At 52.6% G+C, this 20166-nt stretch overlaps 1 protein-coding gene across 7 annotated transcripts in view; it reads right to left on the bottom strand.

The window, feature by feature from the left end:
• Positions 1 to 20166, bottom strand: part of slc2a9l2 (solute carrier family 2 member 9, like 2) — a 408559-nt gene that overhangs the window by 263519 nt on the left and 124874 nt on the right. For all 7 annotated transcript variants that reach the window (XM_059964824.1, XM_059964823.1, XM_059964828.1 and 4 more), the window contains one exon: positions 7386 to 7510. In XM_059964824.1, coding sequence (XP_059820807.1) covers positions 7386 to 7510 — 125 coding nt within the window. The remainder of the gene's footprint in view (positions 1 to 7385; positions 7511 to 20166) is intronic.

The raw sequence follows: 20166 nt of genomic DNA, 5'->3' as shown, positions 1-20166 counted from the left end.
ATCAGATGGCAGAGGGGAAGAAGCTGTTCATGAATCACTGAGTGTGTGCCTTCAGGCTTCTGCACCTCCTTCTCAATGGAAACAGTGACAAGGGGACATGTCCTGGGTCCTAATAGTCCTTAATGATGAACGCCGCATTTCTGAGGCACTACTCTTGAAATTGTCTTGCACACCACGGGGAATAGTACCCATGATGCAGCTGACTAATTCTGCCACTCTCTGCAGCTTACTTTGTTCCTGTGCAGTAGCCCCCACCCCCCACCCCCACATATCAGACGGTGTTGCAGCCAGTCAAAATGCTCTCCACGGTACATCTGTATATACCACTGTCTTGCCTTCTTTAAAGCTGCATCAATATGTTGTGTCCAGGTTAGATCCAGAGATATTGACACCTAGGAACTTGAAGTTGCTTACTCTCTCCATTTCTGATCCCTCTATGAGGATTGGTTCGCCAAAACCTTACCAGAAATTTTGGTGGATTAGAGTACGAAACTGTAAAAGTTAGCATGTGATGGCCTGCACACACGGGTCTCAAACCGCCATCGGGAGCCGCAGGCAGATACGCGGACCTTCCGGGGACAGTCTGACGTCACACCCACCCCGCGGGTCGCAGGGACCCATGGGAGGGGAGATTTAAGCGCGTAATTTTGAATCAGTAAAGTCATTCCAAGTTCAGCTCTTTCTGCCTCCGTGTGTTTTCTTTAGTAGCACTTCATGCGCGACTACAAGCACATAATTACTCTCCATGTATTTGCAGAAAGGAAAATGGACAGATCATTGCGTGTGACGACATTGGTGACCCCGACGTTCCAGACAGCCTCTGGAGCCGGCGACTCAGCGACCAGCCATGAGTTCGAGCAACTCGCACAGCACGGTCGCTCTGAAGCTTCCAACTTTCTGGGCCACTCTGCCCCACGTCTGGTTCAAGCAGGCTGAGGCCCAGTTCAATATCAGAGACATTACAGCCAACGCCATGCAGTACTACTACGTGGTCAATGCGCTCAACCAGGAGACGGCAGGCCGGATCATCGACTTCCTATGCCAGCCACCAACGGAGGACAGGTACGTTAAGCTTAAGGTGCTCCTGATCCATACCTTCGGACTTTCCCACCATGAACGCGGCTCCTACACATGGACGGCCTGGGCGACTGCACGCCATCCGAGCTCAAGATATGGACAGCCATAAGCCGTGCCTTTTATTTGAACAGTTGTTCCTTGAGCAAATGCCAGAGGACATCCACCTCCTCCTCGCGGGTGAGGATTTCAGCGACCCACACAGGGTCGTGGCTAAAGCAGACGTCCTTTGGCAGAGCAAGCAACGTGAAGCAGCCTCCATTGGCCTAGCCACGATCGCGCGCCCCAAAGCCCAGGCCCCACAACCGAAGCCGTCAAGACCCACAGGGGAGAAAGACAAAAGTTCAGAACAATGGTGTTTCTATCACCAAAGATGAGGCTCAGGCACACGCCGCTGCCGTCCACCATGTGCTTTTCCGGGAAACGCCGGGGCCAGCCGTCGCTAATGGTTACAACGGCTGGCCACCGAGACAGCCTCCTGTACCTCTGGGACTGACACACCGGGCTGCGCGTCCTGGCAGAAATCGGTGCCAAAGTCAGCGTACTCCCGCACCCCCCGAACATGGACACACGTAACGCGGTCCCAGGCCCTGAACTCACGGCTACAAATGGCACCAGTATTCGGACGTACTATCTCACTGCATTTCAGGTCCAGCCATTTCACTTGGACTTTCACTTTGGCAGCAGTGTCATAGCCACTACTAGAGGCAGATTTCCTATGAGCCAACTGCCTCCTGGTTGACCTAAAAGGCCGGCGTTTGGTCCACACCGAGACGTTCCAGACTTTCCAGCTCAGAGAAGCCAAGCTACCGGCCCTCCACCTGGATTCCGTGACCCTCTCGGGTAACAAATTCACCAGGGTGTTGGCAGAATTCCCCTCCATAGTCACCCCGCAGTTCTCCACGGCCGACCCCAAGCACAGCGTGCAGCACCACATCCCCACGCAAGGACTGTCGCTGCCCACCCGAGTTCGCAGGCTCCCACCTGACAAACTCCACCTCACCATGGAGGAGTTCCGTAAGATGGAAGAGCTGGGGATCATACGCCACTCAGACAGCTCGTGGGCATCCCCGCTGCACATGGTGCCCAAGTGCGCAGGAGGATGGAGGCCCTGCGGAGACTACAGAAGGCTCAATGATGCCACAACCGCCGACAGATACCCGGTACCCCACATCCAGGACTTCATGGCGAACCTGCACGGAGCAACCATCTTCTCCAAAATTAACCTGGTCAGTGGATACAGTCAGATCCCAGTGCACCCCAATGACGTGCCCAAGACAGCCCTCATCACCCCGTTTGGCTTGTTCGAATTCCTGAGGATGCCTTTCGGTCTCAAGAATGCAGCCCAAACTTTCCAAAGACTCAGGGACTCGGTGGGATGCGGCTGGATTTTGTTTTCATTTACTTGGACGATATCCTGGTGGCCCGCAGTTCGCACCAAGAGCACATGGCACATTTGAGCCAGCTCTGGCAACGCCGAAGTGCCAATCCGGCGAAGTGCCAGTTCGGGCTGACGGAGATCGACTTCTTGGGCCACAGAGTCAACCGACATGGCGCAGTTCCCCTACCGGACAAGGTCCGGGCCATCCGCCAGTTCCCAAAGCCCAGCACCGTCGAGGGCCTGCAGGAGTTTGTAGGGATGGTCACCTTTTATCATTGGTTTGTGCCGGTGGCGGCCCGCATCATGAGACCCTCGTTCAGCCTGATGACCAAAGAAGTGGCATGGGACGCGGAGTCCACGGAGGCGTTCGAGCAGGCCAGGGAGGTGCTGGCAAAGGCGGCCCTCCTAGTGCACCCGAGAGTCGATGTACTCACGGCACTCACAGTCGATGTTTCTGACACGCCAGTTGGTGGAATCCTGGAGCAGCTCGACGAGGACCAGTGGCGACCACTCACTTTCTTCAGCCGGCAACTACGGCCACCAGAGGTGAAGTACAGCGCCTTCAACAGAGAGTTGTTAGCGCTCTACCTGGCTGTCCGGCATTTCCGGTACTTCCTCAAGGGAAGGGAGTTCACTGTGTATATGGACCACAAGCCCCTCACCCTCGCACTGGCCAAGGTATCGGACCCATGGTCGGCACCTGTCCTTTATTTCAGAATTCACCATGGACGTCCACCACATCACAGGGAAGAACAACGGCGTTGCTGACACACTGTCTCGCCCCTGTCTCCACTCAGTAGGCTTATCGTCCTCAGTAATAGACTACACAGCGCTGGTGGAAGCACAACTGTCAGTCCCCGATATCCCGCCTTACCGCACCACCGTTTCGGGGCTCCAGTTGGAGGACGTCTCCATTGACCCGGCAGCGGATCGACTCCGTGACGTGTCTACCGGCAAACCCCGACCTGTGAAACCAGCAGCGAGGAGGCACCGGGTGTTCGACACACTGCACGACCTGGCCCACTCATCCATCTGGACATCCATCAAGCTGGTAGATTCGTCTGGCATGGTTTGCGCGAACAGGTCGAACTCTGGGCCAGGACCTGCGTACACTGCCAGACCGCCAAAGTCCAGCGGCACGTGAAGGCTCCCCTCCAGCAGTTCCAGCTCACGCACAGGAGGTTCCAACACATCCACGTGGACATCGTCGGCCCCCTGCCAGTCTCCCGGGGTGCCAGGTACATCTTTACCATGGTAGACAGGTTCACCAGATGGCCGGAAGCCATACCGCTCGCAGACACGTCCACTGAGTTGCAAGGAGATAGCATATATCTGTAGTAAGCACAGAGTTGTGTTTGTGGGAGATTTTAATTTTCCACACATAGACTGGGAAGTCCATTCTGTAAAAGGGCTGAATGGTTTGGAGTTTGTAAGATGTGTGCAGGGTAGTTTTTTGTAGCAATGCATAGAGGTACCGACTAGAAAAGGGGCAGTGTTGGATCTCCTTTTAGGGAATGAGATAGGTCAGGTGATGGACGTATGTGTTGGGGAGCACTTCGGGTCCAGTGATCACAATACCATTAGTTTCAATATAATTATGGAGAAGGATAGGACTGGACTCAGGGTTGAGATTTTTGATTGGAGAAAGGCTTACTTTGAGGAGATGTGAAAGGATTTAGAAGGAATGGATTGGGACAACTTGTTTTATGGGAAGGATGTAATGGAGAAATGGTGGTCATTTAAAGGTGAAATTTTGAGGGTACAGAATCATTATGTTCCTGTTAGGTTGAAAGGAAAGGTTAAAAGTTTGAGAGAGCCATAGTTTTCTAGGGATATTGGAAACTTGGTTCAGAAAAAGAGGGAATTCTATGATAAATATAGGCAACATGGAGTAAAGGAGGTGCTCGAGGAATATAAAGAATCTAAGAAGAATCTTAAGAAAGAAATTAGAAAAGCTAAAAGAAGATACGAGGTTGCTTTGGCATGTAAGGTGAAAATAAATCCAAAGAGTTTCTACTGTTATATTAATAGCAAAAGGATAGTGAGGGATAAAATTGGTCCCTTAGAGAATCAGAGTGAACAGCTATGTGTGGAGCCGAAAGAGATGGTGGAGATTTAGAACAATTTCTTCGGTATTCACAAAGGAGAAGGATATTGAATTGTGTAAGGTAAGGGAAACAAGTAGGGAAGTTATGGAAACTATGACAATTAAAGAGGAGGAAGTACTGGCACTTTTAAGGAATATAAAAGTGGATAAATCTCCGGATCCTGACAGGATATTCTCTAGGACCTTGAGGGAAGTTAGTGTAGAAATAGCAGGGACTCTGAAAGAAATATTTCAAATGTCATTAGAAACGGAGCCGAGCCGGAGAATTGGCATATTGCTCATGTGGTTCCATTGTTTAAAAAGGGCTCTAAGAGCAAACCTAGCAATTATAGGCCTGTCAGTTTGACGTCAGTGGTGGGTAAATTAATGGAAAGTATTCTTAGAGATGGTATATATAATTATCTGGATAGACAGGGTCAGATTAGGAACAGTCAACGTGGATTTGTTCGTGGAAGGTCATGTTTGACAAATCTTATTGAATTTTTTTAAGAGATTACGAGGAAAGTTGATGAGGGCAAAGCAGTGGATGTTGTCTATATGGACTTCAGTAAGACCTTTGACAAAGTTCCGCACGGAAGGTTAGTTAGGAAGGTTCAGTTGTTAGGTATTAATATTGAAGTAGTAAAATAGATTCAACAGTGGCTGGATGGGAGATGCCAGAGAGTAGTGGTGGATAACTGTTTGTCAGGTTGGAGGCCAGTGACTAGTGGTGTGCCTCAGGGATCTGTATTGGGTCCAATGTTGTTTGTCATATACTTTAATGATCTGGATGATGGGGTGGTAAATTGGATTAGTAAGTATGCAGATGTAAGAAGGTAGCTGGTGTTGTGGATAATGAAGTAGGTTTTCAAAGCTTACAGGGATATTTAGGCCAGTTAGAAGAGTGGGCTGAAGGATGGCAGATGGAGTTTAATGCTGATAAGTGTGAGGTGCTATATTTTGGTAGGAATAATCCAAATAGGACATACATGGTAAATGGCAGGGCATTGAAGAATGCAGTAGAACAGAGTGATCTAGGAATAATGGCGCATAGTTCTCTGAAGGTGGAATCTCATGTGGATAGGGCGGTGAAAAAAGCTTTTGGTATGTTGGCTTTTGTAAATCAGAGCATTGAGTATAGGAGTTGGGCTGTAATGTTAAAATTGTACAGGCATTGGTAAGGCTGAATTTGGAGTATTGTGTACAGTTCTGGTCACCAAATTATAAGAAAGATGTCAACAAAATAGAGAGTATAGAGAAGATTTACTAGAATGTAACCTGGGTTTCAGAACCTAAGTTACAGGGAAAGGTTGAACAAGTTAGATCTTTATTCTTTGGAGCGTAGAAGGTTGAGGGGGGACTTGATAGAGGTATTTAAAATTATGAAGGGGATAGATAGATTTGACGTGGATAGGCTTTTTCCATTGAGAGTAGGGGAGATTCAAACAAGGGGACATGAGTTGAGAGTTTGGGGCAAAAGTTTAAGGGTAACACGAGGGGGAATTTCTTTACTCAGAGAGTGGTAGCTGTGTGGAACGAGCTTCCAGTAGAAGTGGTAGAGGCAGGTTCAGTATTGTCATTTAAAGCAAAATTGGATAGGTATATGGACAGGAAAGGAATGGAGGGTTATGGGCTAAGTGCGGGTCAGTGGGACTAGGTGAGAGTAAGCGTTCGGCACGGACTAGAAGGGCTGAGATGGCCTGTTTCCGTGCTGTAATTGTTATATGGTTATATGAGTCCTGCACCAGGGCGCTCATTGCCAACTGGATCACCAGGCTCAGCCTCCCAATGGACATCACCTCCGACAGAGGGGCATAATTCACGTCTGGTTTGTGGACAGCACTAGCGCAGCTCCTGGGCACCCAGCTGCATCACACCACAGCGCACCATCCCCAGTCCAACGGTTTGGTAGAGCGATTCCACCGGCATCTCAAGTTGGGCCTGATGGCGCGCCTCAGGAGCCCCAACTGGATAGATGAGCTTCCCTGGGTCCTACTGGGCATCCGCACAGCCCCCAAGGAGGACCTGGGCACCTCCTCAGCGGAATTGGTCTACGGCGCCCCCGACGGTCCCAGGAGAGTTTGTACCAGAGGCCCGAGGTTCGGAAGAAACTCCAGCAGTGGTGCTAACGAGGCTGCGGGACAAGGTAGGGACCCTGGCACCAGTCCTGACCATCCTTCACCACGAAAGACCTCCGAGACTGTGAGTATGTTTTTATTCACAGGGGCATGCACAGGTCACCTCTATAGCGGCCGTATGAGGCACCCTTCAAGGTGATCCGGGACAACGGAACCACATGTGTCGTGGAGATGGGTGGCCGGGAAGAGACTTTTACAGTGGACCGCCTCAAACCGGCGCACTTAGACATTGAGCAACCAGTGAGGGTACCCGCACTGCGCCGGCGAGGCCGGACACCCAGGCTGGGGGCTCCACTCCCCCGGTGGACGTTTCTGGGCGGATTGGTGTGGCGGCTTGCACACACGGGTTTCGAACCGCCATTGGGAGCCGCAGGCAGACGCGCGGTCCGCTCGGGGCGGAGGGGAGATTTAAGCGCGCAATTTTGAATCAGTAAAGTCATTCCAACTTCAGCTTTCTCTGCCTCCGTGTTTTCTTTAGTAGCGCTTTGCGTGCGACTACAAGTACATAATTACTCTCCATGTATTTGCAGAAAGGAAAATGGATAGATCATTGAACAGCCTCAATTCAACTGAATTCCTTATACCAGTCCTCCCACGCAGGGTATCAAGGAACAGAGCCAATGAAAAGAGCTTTTTTTTAACCTGATGACACATTTTAGCAAACAGACAGAAATGAAGAGATTTAATGAATTCAAATAATTCTCACCTCCATTCACTCCAATGACAAAACGTCCCACAATCAACATCTGAAAGGAATCAGCATTTTCACATAGGGCCATCAATAAAGCAGCAACAATTGCAAACCCATTATTCAGGAGAAGAGCCCCCTTCCTGAAAGCAAACAGAAACAAAGCTTTCACATAAAGAATTGTTTTCAACCTTCAGGTGAAGTAATGCTGGATATTCTGCAAATTTTCTTAAATCAGATGCACTATATCCTGGCCAAGTAATATTTTAAAGGCTAAGTGCTCATCAGAATATCTATCTCAACTACTTGACACATACCTTCCATGTTCTTGTTAACTCTACAAATGAAAAATGCAAGATTTCGGTTCAAAGGCTGAATATCGTTAATGATGAACAAAAAATGAATAATGACAAGGTTTCACAATGAAGTAACAAATATTGTTCAGTTTGAATAACACCACCAATTAGGATCACCTGTACTACAAATACACGAATGGGATGTTGTATAATCCAAATGAGCAGTCTGCAATAAGTTTTAGTGTATTCTCTACATCGGCATGAAGCTGTCTATCAATGTTCACTGCAGGTATCCAGTCCATAAAACCATCTTTGTTGGGTAAACCTTGCTATGTTGTCAGACCTCACTCCATGAACACTGAAAAACGACAGCCCTGCAGATATAAAACTGATGCCCCAAAATACACTTCAATAAATTCAAAAGAAAGGTAACATGAGTGAATCTGCAGATGCTGGAAATAAATAAAAACACAAAATGCTGTCTGGCCTGCTGAGTTCTGCCAGCATTTTGTGTTTTTATCAAAAGAAAGGTGATTACTTTGCTGCATATATAACAAGCTTACACAAGGAAATCTGCAGATGCTGGAAATTCAAGCAACACACACAAAATGCTTATGGAACACAGCAGGCCAGGCAGCATCTATAAGGAGAAGCACTGTCGATGTTTCGGGCTGAGACCCTTCGTCAGGACTAACTGAAAGGAAATTTTAGGACACCCAAGTCTCTTTGCACTTCCAATTTTTGAATTTTCTCCCCATCTAAATAATAATCTGCCCGATTGTTTCTTCTTCCGAAATGTACAACTGTACATTTCTCAACTTTGTATCTCATCTGCCATTTCTTTCCCCACTCTCCTAAACTGACCAAATCTCAGCAACCTTTCCGTTTCCTGAACACTTCCTGCTCCTCCATCTATCTTAGTGTCATCCGCAAATTTAGCCACAAAACCATTAAATCCATAATCTAAATCATCGATATACAGTGTAAAAAGAAGCCCCAACATCATCCCCTGCGGAACACCACTAGTAACGGGCAACCAACCAGAATAGGATCCCTGTATTCCCACTCTTTGCTTTCTGCCTATCAGCCAATGCTCCACCCATTCCAATATCCTTCCTGTAATTCCATGGGCCCTCATCTTATTAAGCAGCCTCTTATGCAACACCTTATCAAAGGCCTTTTGAAATTCCAAATACACAACATCCACATCCTCTCCCTTGTCAATCTTATTTGAGATTACCTCAAAAAATTCCAATAGGTTGGTGAGGCAGGATCTTCCCTTCATGATACCATGTTGGCTTGGGCCTATTTTGTCATGCACCTCAAGGTAATTCATAACCTTGTCCTTGAGGATCGACTCTAATAACTTTCCAACTACCAATGTTAGACTTATAGGTCTGTAATTTTCTTCTTGCTGCCTCCCCCCTTTCTTAAACAACGGAACTACATTTGCGACTTTCCAGTCCTCCGGAACCATGCCAGAGTCTACTGATTCCTGGAAGATTATTTCCAATGCTTCCACAATCTCCAAAGCCACCTCCTTCAGAACTTGTGGATGCACTTCATCAGGTCCAGGAGACTTCTCTATCTTTAGCCCATTTAGCTTCTCAAGCACTTTCTCTCCAGTAATCTTGACTGTAACTAATTCTATTCCCTGAGACCTCTGGCTATCAGGTATGTTGCTAATGTCTTCCACTTTGAAGACTGATGCAAAATACTCATTTAGTTCCTCTGCCATCTCTTTGTTACCCATTATAATTTCTCCAGCATCCTTTTCAATAGGTCCTATATCTATCTGTCACTCTTTCACCCTTCATATATTTAAAAAAAAACTCTTAGTGTACTTTATGTTAATTGCCAACTTCCTCTCATAATTCATCTTTTCTTTCCTAATGACTTTCTTAGTTTCCTTCTTTAAATTTTTAAAATTCATCCAGTTTTCCCACCAATTTTTGCTTCCTTGTACGCTGTCTCTTTTGCTTTTATTTTAGCCTTAACTTCTCTCGTTAGCCACATTCGTCTCTTTTTTCCTTTTATGATTTTCTTTTCTCTTAGAATATATTATTCCTGCACTCTCCTTATTTCTTGTAGGAATTTCATCCAATTCTGCTCTACTGTCCCTCCATTTAGCTTACTTTTCCGATCAACTTGGGCCAGTTCCTCTCTTTTATTTACCCCTTGATCATGACCCCACTAAGGAGCACCAGGCCACTATCTCCTATACCATCACCAACCTTATCAACTCTGGAGATTTCCCATCCACTGCCACTAACCTCATAGTTCCCACACCCCGCACTTCCTGTTTCTACCTCCTACCCAAGATCCACAAACCTGCCTGTCCAGGTAGACCCATTGTCTCAGCTTGCTCCTGCCCCACCGAACTCATTTCTGCATACCTTGACACTGTTTTATCTCCCCTTGTTCAATCCCTTCCCATCTATGTTCATGACATTTCTCACGCTTTGAATTTTTTCAATGATTTTAAGTTCTCTGGCCCCCACTGCCTTATTTTCACCATATATGTCCAGTCCCTATATACCTCCATCCCCCACCAGGACGGTCTCAAAGCTCTCCGCTTCTTTTTGGATTCCAGACCTAACCAATTCCCTTCTACCACCACTCTCCTCTGCGAGCGGAATTAGTCCTTACATTCAATAATTTCCCCTTTGGCTCCTTGCATTTCCTCCAAACCAAAGGTGTAGCCATGGGCACCCACATGGATCCCAGTTATGCCTGCCTTTTTGTTGGTTTTGTGGAACAGTCTATGTTCCAAGCCTATATCCATCCCCCTCTTTTCCTTCGCTACATCAACGACTGCATTGGCGCTGCCTCCTGCATGTATGCTGAGCGTGTTGACTTCATTAACTTTGCCTCCAACTTTCACCGTGCCCTCAAATTTACCTGGTCCATTTCCGACACCTCCCTCCCCTTTCTTGATTTTTCTGTCTCCATCTCTGAAAACAGCTTATCTACTGATGTCTACTATAAGCCTACAGACTCTCACAGCTACCTGGACTATACCTCTTCCCACCCTGTCTCTTGCAAAAATGATATCCCCTTCTCCTTCTCCGCCTCATCTACTCTCAGGATGAGGCTTTTCATTCCAGGATGAAGGAAGTGTCTTCCTTTTTTAAACAAAGGGGCTTCCCTTCTTCCACCATCAACTCTGCTCTCAAACGCATCTCTCCCATTTCCCGCACATCCGCCCTCACCCCATCCACCCACCACCCCACTCGGGATAGGGTTCCCCTTGTCCTCAACTACCACCCCACCAGCCTCCAGGTCCAACATATAATTCTCCGTAACTTCCGCCACCTCCAACGGGATCCCACTACCAAACACATTTTTCCCTCCCCCCACCCCTTTCTGCTTTTCGCAGGGATCACTCCCTACATGTCCACTCGTCCCCCCCCATCCCTTCCCACCGATCTCCCTCCTGACACTTATCCTTGTAAACGGAACAAGTGCTACACCAGCCCTTACACTTCCTCCCTCACCACCATTCAGGGCCCCAGACAGTCCTTCCAGTTGAGGCGACACTTCACCTGTGTGTCGGCTGGTGTGGTATACTGCGTCAGGTTCTCCCGGTGTGGCCTTTTATATATTGGTGAGACCCAAAGCAGACTGGGAGACCGTTTCGCTGAACACCTATGCTCTGTCCGCCACAGAAAGCAGGATCTCCCAGTGGCCACACATTTTAATTCCACGTCCCATTCCCATTCTGGTATGTCTATCCACGGCCTCCTCCACTGTCAAGATGAAGCCACACTCAGGTTGGAGGAACAACACCTCAGATACCAGCTGGGTAGCCTCCAACCTGATGGCATGAACATTGACTTCTCTAACTTCCGTTAATGCCCCTCCTCCCCTTCTTACCCCATCTCTGATATATTTAGTTTTTATCCCCCCTCCTTTTTTTCCTTCTCTTTCTGCCCATCACTCTGACTGTTCTCCATCTCCATCTGGTGCTTCCCCCCCCCCACTCCCCGAGGCCTCCCGTCCCATAATCCTTTCCATTCCCTAGCTCTGTATCCCTTTTGCCAATCACCTTTCCGGCTCACAGCTTCACCCCACCCCTTCCAGGTCTTTTATCATTTCGCATTTTTCCGTCCCCCTCCTATTTTCAAATCTCTTACAATCTTTCCTTTCAGATAGTCCTGACGAAGGGTCTCGGACCGAAACGTCGACAGCGCTTCTCTCTATAGATGCTGCCTTGTCTGCTGTGTTCTGCAAGCATTTTGTGTGTGTTGTTTATATAACAAGCTTTCTTAATATCAGCCTAAGAAAAAGGAGCCATCATGTATAGCAGTAGAGGGAAGTGGCAGATCGGCGGGGGGGGGAGAGAAAGGAGTGTGAGCGTGAGGGGGGACACAGAGAGAGAGGTGGGGAGTAGAGACACGGGGACACAGACACAGCAAGGGGGGACACAAACAGTGTGGGGAAGACACGGAGACACAAGGAGTGGGAGAAGGAGACACAGAGAGGGCAAAGACAGGGAGACACAGATCGGGGGAGACACAGAGACACTGTGAAGGGGAGATCGAGACACAGAGACACTGTGAAGGGGAGATCGAGACACAGAGAGGGGAGGGCACACAGACAGAGGGGGGAAACACAGAGACATAGTAAGGGAGACACGGACACACAGTGAGGAGAGACACGGAGACACAGTGAGGGGGAAACACGGAGACACAGTGAAGGGAGACACGGAGACACAGTGAAGGGAGACACAGAGACACAGAGAGGGGAGACACAGAGACACAGAGAGGGGAAACAGGGAGACACAGAGAGGGGAGACAGGGAGACACAGAGAGGGGAGACAGGGAGACACAGAGAGGAGAGACAGGGAGACACAGAGGGGGGAGACAGGGAGACACAGAGGGGGGGGGAGAGACAGAGACACAGTGAAGGGGACACACGGACACACAGTGTGGGGAAGACACGGACCCACAGTGAGTGGGAGACAGGGAGACACAGTGAGGGGGAGACAGGGAGACACAGTGAGGGGAGACACGGAGACACATTGAACGGAGACACGGAGACACAGAGAGGGTGAGACAGGAAGACACAGTGAAGTGAGACAGGAAGACACAGTGAAGGGAGACAAGGAGACACAGAGAAGGGGAGACAGGGAGACACAGAGAGGGGGAGACAGGGAGACACAGAGCGGGAGAGACAGAGACACAGTGAAGGGAGACACGGAGACACAGTGAGGGAGAGACACGGAGACACAGAGAGGGGGAGACACGGAGACACAGAGAGGGGGAGACACGGAGACACAGAGAGGGGGAGACACGGAGACACAGAGAGGGGGAGACACGGAGACACAGTGGGGGGGAGACACGGAGACACAGTGGGGGGCAGACACAGTGAAGGGAGACACGGAGTCACAGAGAAGGGGAGACAGGGAGACACAGTGAGGGGGAGTCACGGAGTCACAGTGAAGGGGAGACAGGGAGACACAGTGAGAGGGAGACAGGGAGACACAGTGAGGGGGAGACACAGTGAGGGGGAGACAGGCAGACACAGAGAAGGGGAGTCACGGAGATACAGTGAGGGGCAGACACAGTGAAGGGAGACACGGAGTCACAGAGAAGGGGAGACAGGGAGACACAGTGAGGGGGAGTCACGGAGTCACAGTGAAGGGGAGACAGGGAGACACAGTGAGAGGGAGACAGGGAGACACAGTGAGGGGGAGACACGGAGACACAGTGAGGGGGAGACACGGAGACACAGTGAGGGGGAGACACGGAGACACAGTGAGGGGGAGACACGGAGACACAGTGAGGTGGAGAAAAGGAGACGCGGAGAGGGGGAGACACAGAGACACAGAGAAGGGAGACAGAGAGGGGGAGACACGGAGACACAGAGAGGGGGAGACACGGAGACACAGTGGGGGGGAGACACGGAGACACAGTGGGGGAGACACAGTGAAGGGAGACACAGTGGGGGGAGATACAGAGAGGGGAAGCCACAGTGAGGGGGAGACAGGGAGACTCAGTGAAGGGAAACACAATGAGGGGGAGACACGGTTACACAGTGAGGGGGAGACGGAGACACAGTGAGGGGGAGACAGGGAGACACAGTGAGGGGGAGACAGGGAGACACAGCGAGGGGAGACACGGAGACAGAGAGGGTGAGACAGGAAAACACAGTGAAGGGAAGCAGGAGACCCAGAGAGGGGGAGACAGGGAGACCCAGAGAGGGGGAGACAGGGAGACCCAGAGAGGGGCAGACAGGGAGACACAGTGAAGGGGAGACAGGGAGACACAGTGAGGGGGAGACGGAGACACAGTGAAGGGGAGATGGAGACACAGTGAAGGGGAGACACGGCGGCACAGTGAATGGGAGACAGGGAGACCCAGAGAGGGGCAGACAGGGAGACACAGTGAGGGGGAGACATGGAGACGCAGTGAGGGGGAGACATGGAGACGCAGTGAGGGGGAGACATGGAGACGCAGTGAGGGGGTGAAACGGAGACGCAGTGAGGGGGAGAAACGGAGACACAGTGACGGGGAGACAGGGAGACACAGTGAGGGGGAGACAGGGAGACACAGTGAGGGGGAGACACGGAGACACAGTGAGGTGGAGAAACGGAGACGCAGAGAGGGGGAGACACAGAGACACAGTGAAGGGAGACAGAGAGGGGGAGACACGGAGAGGGGAAGAAACGGAGACGCAGAGAGGGGGAGACACGGAGACACAGTGAGGGAGAGACACGGAGACACAGTGAGGGAGAGACACGGAGACACAGTGAGGGAGCCACAGTGAAGGGAGACACGGAGGCACAGTGAGGGGAGACACGGAGACACAGTGAAGGGAAACAGGGTGACACAGAGAGGGGGAGACAAGGAGACACAGAGGGGGGAGAAAGGGTGACACAGAGAGGGGGAGAAAGGGAGACACAGAGAGTGGGAGACGGAGACACAGTGAACGGAGACACGAAAACACAGAGAGGGGGAGAGAGACACAGAGAAGGGGAGACACGGAGACACAGTGAGGGGAAGACACGGAGACACAGTGAGGGGAAGACACGGAGACACAGTGAGGGGAAGACACAGTGAAGGGGAGTCAGGGAGACACAGTGAGGGGGAGACAGGAAGGCACAGTGAAGTGGAGACACAGAGAACGGAGACACGGAGACACAGAGAGGGGGAGACATGGAGACACGGTGAGGTGGAGACACAGTAAGGGGGAGACAGGCAGACACAGAGAAGGGGAGTCACGGAGTCACAGTGAAGGGGAGACAGGGAGACACAGTGAGGGGGAGACAGGGAGACACAGTGAGGGGGAGACACGGAGGCACAGTGAGGGGGAGACACGGAGGCACAGTGAAGGGGAGACACGGAGACACAGAGAGAGGGAGACATGGAGACAAGGTGAGGGGGAGACACAGTGAGGGGGAGACAGGCAGACACAGAGAAGGGGAGTCACGGAGATACAGTGAGGGGCAGACACAGTGAAGGGAGACACGGAGTCACAGAGAAGGGGAGACAGGGAGACACAGTGAGGGGGAGTCACGGAGTCACAGTGAAGGGGAGACAGGGAGACACAGTGAGGGGGAGACACGGAGGCACAGTGAGGGGGAGACACGGAGAAACAGTGAAGTGGAGACACAGAGAACGGAGACACGGAGACACAGAGAGAGGGAGACATGGAGACAAGGTGAGGGGGAGACACAGTGAGGGGGAGACAGGCAGACACAGAGAAGGGGAGTCACGGAGATACAGTGAGGGGCAGACACAGTGAAGGGAGACACGGAGACACTGTGAATGGGAGATCGAGACACAGAGAGGGGAGGGCACGCAGACAGAGGGGGGAAACACAGAGACACAATAAGGGAGACACGGACACACAGTGAGGAGAGACACGGAGAAACAGTGAGGGGGAAACACGGAGACACAGTGAAGGGAGACACAGAGAGGGGGAGCCACAGTGGGGGAGAAACGGAGACACAGTGAGGGGGAGACACGGAGACACAGAGAGGGGGAGACACGGAGACACAGAGAGTGGGAGAAACGGAGTCACAGTGAGGGGGAGAAACGGAGAGGCAGAGAGGGGGAGACACGGAGACATAGTCAGGGAGAGACACGGAGACACAGTGAGGGGGAGAAACGGAGACGCCGAGAGGGGGAGACACAGAGACACAGTGAGAGGGAGACAGGGAGACACAGAGAGGGGGAGACACGGAGACACAGTGAAGGGAGACACAGAGACACAGTGAAGAGAGACACAGAGACACAGTGAAGGGAGACACGGAGACACAGTGAAGGGAGACACGGAGACACAGTGAAGGGAGACACGGAGACACAGAGAGGGGGAGACACAGTGAAGGGAGACACGGAGACACAAGGAAGGGGAGACACGGAGACACAGTGAGGGGGAGACACGGAGACACAGTGAGGGGGAGACACGGAGACACAGTGAAGGGGAGACAGGGAGACTCAGTGAAGGGGAGACACGGAGACACAGTGAGGGGGAGACAGGGAGACACAGTGAGGGGGAGACACGGAGACACAGTGAGGGGGAGACACGGAGACACAGTGAGGGGGAGATAGGGAGACACAGTGAGGGGGAGACAGGGAGACACAGTGAAGGGGAGACACGGAGACACAGTGAGGGGGAGGCAGGGAGACACAGTGAGGGGAGACACGGAGACACCGTGAACGGAGACACAGAGAGGGGGAGACACGGAGACACAGAGAGGGGGAGACACGGAGACACAGTGAGGGGGAGACACGGAGACACAGTGAGGGGGAGACACGGAGACACAGTGGGGGAGACACAGTGAAGGGAGACACAGTGGGGGGAGATACAGAGAGGGGAAGCCACAGTGAGGGGGAGACAGGGAGACTCAGTGAAGGGAAACACAATGAGGGGGAGACACGGTTACACAGTGAGGGGGAGACAGGGAGACACAGTGAGGGGGAGACAGGGAGACACAGTGAGGGGGAGACACGGAGACACAGCGAGGGGAGACACGGAGACAGAGAGGGTGAGACAGGAAAACACAGTGAACGGAAGCAGGAGACCCAGAGAGGGGGAGACAGGGAGACCCAGAGAGGGGCAGTCAGGGAGACACAGTGAAGGGGAGACAGGGAGACACAGTGAAGGGGAGACGGAGACACAGTGAAGGGGAGACACGGCGGCGCAGTGAGGGGGAGACATGGAGACGCAGTGAGGGGGAGAAACGGAGACACAGTGACGGGGAGACAGGGAGACACAGTGAGGGGGAGACACGGTGAAGGGAGACACGGAGACACAGTGAGGGGGAGACACGGTGAACGGAGACACGGAGACACAGTGAGGGGGAGACACGGAGACACACTGAGGGGGAGACACGGAGACACACTGAGGGGGAGACAGGGAGACACAGTGAGGGGGAGACAGGGAGACACAGTGAGGGGGAGACACGGAGACACAGTGAGGGGATATACGGAGACACAATGAACGGAGACACAGAGAGGGTGAGACAGGAAGACACAGTGAAGGGAAACAGGGAGACACAGAGAGGGGGAGACAAAGAGACACAGAGAGGGGGTGACAGGGAGACACAGAGAGCGGGAGACAGGGAGACAGAGAGGGGGAGACAGGGAGGCACAGAGCGGGAGAGACACAGTGAAGGGAGACACAGAGACACAGAGAAGGGGAGACAGGGAGACACAGAGAGGGGGAGACAGGGAGACACAGAGCGGGAGAGACAGAGACACAGTGAAGGGAGACACGGAGACACAGTGAGGGAGAGACACGGAGACACAGAGAGGGGGAGACACGGAGACACAGAGAGGGGGAGACACGGAGACACAGAGAGGGGGAGACACGGAGACACAGAGAGGGGGAGACACGGAGACACAGTGGGGGGGAGACACGGAGACACAGTGGGGGGCAGACACAGTGAAGGGAGACACGGAGTCACAGAGAAGGGGAGACAGGGAGACACAGTGAGGGGGAGTCACGGAGTCACAGTGAAGGGGAGACAGGGAGACACAGTGAGAGGGAGACAGGGAGACACAGTGAGGGGGAGACACAGTGAGGGGGAGACAGGCAGACACAGAGAAGGGGAGTCACGGAGATACAGTGAGGGGCAGACACAGTGAAGGGAGACACGGAGTCACAGAGAAGGGGAGACAGGGAGACACAGTGAGGGGGAGTCACGGAGTCACAGTGAAGGGGAGACAGGGAGACACAGTGAGAGGGAGACACAGAGACACAGTGAAGAGAGACACAGAGACACAGTGAAGGGAGACACGGAGACACAGAGAGGGGGAGACACAGTGAAGGGAGACACGGAGACACATAGAGGGGAAGACACGGAGACACAGTGAGGGGGAGACACGGAGACACAGTGAGGGGGAGACAGGCAGACACAGAGAAGGGGAGTCACGGAGATACAGTGAGGGGCAGACACAGTGAAGGGAGACACGGAGACACAGTGAGGGGGAAACACGGTGAACGGAGACACGGACACACAGTGAGGGGGAGACACGGAGACGCAGTGAAGGGGAGACACGGAGACGCAGTGAGGGGGTGAAACGGAGACGCAGTGAGGGGGAGACACGGAGACGCAGTGAGGGGGAGACAGGAAGACACAGTGATGGGGAGACACGGAGACACAGTGAGGGGGAGACATGGAGACACAGTGAGGGGGATACACGGAGACACAGTGAGGGGGATACACGGTGACACAGTGAAGGGGAGACAGGGAGACTCAGTGAGGGGGAGACACGGAGACACAGTGAGGGGGAGACACGGAGACACAGTGAAGGGGAGACAGGGAGACTCAGTGAAGGGGAGACACGGAGACACAGTGAGGGGGAGACACGGAGACACAGTGAGGGGATACACGGAGACACAGTGAGGGGATACACGGAGACACCATGAACGGAGACACAGAGAGGGTGAGACAGGAAGACACAGTGAAGGGAAACAGGGAGACACAGAGAGGGGGAGACAAAGAGACACAGAGAGGGGGTGACAGGGAGACACAGAGAGCGGGAGACAGGGAGACAGAGAGGGGGAGACACGGAGGCACAGAGCGGGAGAGACAGAGACACAGTAAAGGGAGACACGGAGACACAGAGAGGAAGAGACACAGTGAAGGGAGACACAGAGACACAGTGAGGGGGAGACAGGGAGGCACAGTGAAGGGGAGACACGGAAGCACAGTGAAGGGGAGACACGGAGGCACAGTGAAGGGGAGACACGGAGACTCAGTGAGGGGGAGACACGGAGACTCAGTGAGGGGGAGACACGGAGGCACAGTGAGGGGGAAGACACGGAGAAACAGTGAGGTGGAGACACAGTGAACGGAGACACGGAGACACGGAGAGCGGGAGACACGGAGACGCAGTGAAGGGGAGACACGGAGACGCAGTGAGGGGGTGAAACGGAGATGCAGTGAGGGGGAGACACGGAGACGCAGTGAGGGGGAGACAGGAAGACACAGTGAGGGGGAGACAGGGAGACACAGTGAAGGGGAGACACGGAGAGACAGAGAGGGGGAGACACGGAGACACAGAGAGGGGGAGACACGGAGACACAGTGGGGGAGACACAGTGAAGGGAGACACAGTGGGGGGAGATACAGAGAGGGGAAGCCACAGTGAGGGAGAGACAGGGAGACTCAGTGAAGGGAAACACAATTAGGGGGAGACACGGTTACACAGTGAGGGGGAGACAGGGAGACACAGTGAGGGGGAGACAGGGAGACCCAGAGAGGGGCAGACAGGGAGACACAGTGAAGGGCAGACAGGGAGACACAGTGAAGGGGAGACAGGGAGACACAGTGAAGGGGAGACGGAGACACAGTGAAGGGGAGACGGAGACACAGTGAAGGGGAGACACGTCGGCACAGTGAGGGGGAGACATGGAGACGCAGTGAGGGGGAGACATGGAGACGCAGTGAGGGGGAGAAACGGAGACACAGTGACGGGGAGACAGGGAGACACAGTGAGGGGGAGACAGGGAGACACAGTGGGGGGAGACAGGGAGACACAGTGAGGGGGAGACACGGAGACACAGTGAGGTGGAGAAACGGAGACGCAAAGAGGGGGAGACACAGAGACACAGTGAAGGGAGACAGAGATGGGGAGACACGGAGACACAGAGAGGGGGAGAAACGGAGACGCAGAGAGGGGGAGACACGGAGACACAGTGAGGGAGAGACACGGAGACACAGTGAGGGAGAGACACGGAGACACAGTGAGGGAGCCACAGTGAAGGGAGACACGGAGGCACAGTGAGGGGGAGGCAGGGAGACACAGTGAGGGGAGACACGGAGACACAGTGAACGGAGACACAGAGAGGGTAAGACAGGAAGACACAGTGAAGGGAAACAGGGAGACACAGAGAGGGGGAGACAAGGAGACACAGAAGGGGGAGAAAGGGTGACACAGAGAGGGGGAGAAAGGGAGACACAGAGAGTGGGAGACGGAGCCACAGAGCGGGAGAGACAGAGACACAGTGAAGGGAGACACGAAAACACAGAGAGGGGGAGACACAGAG

This window comes from Hypanus sabinus, chromosome 3 (genome assembly GCF_030144855.1).
Source record: "Hypanus sabinus isolate sHypSab1 chromosome 3, sHypSab1.hap1, whole genome shotgun sequence".
Classification (NCBI taxonomy): Eukaryota; Metazoa; Chordata; class Chondrichthyes; order Myliobatiformes; family Dasyatidae; genus Hypanus; species Hypanus sabinus.
The sequence above is the reverse complement of the archived record's forward strand: the minus strand, read 5'-3'. Positions and strand labels throughout refer to the sequence as shown.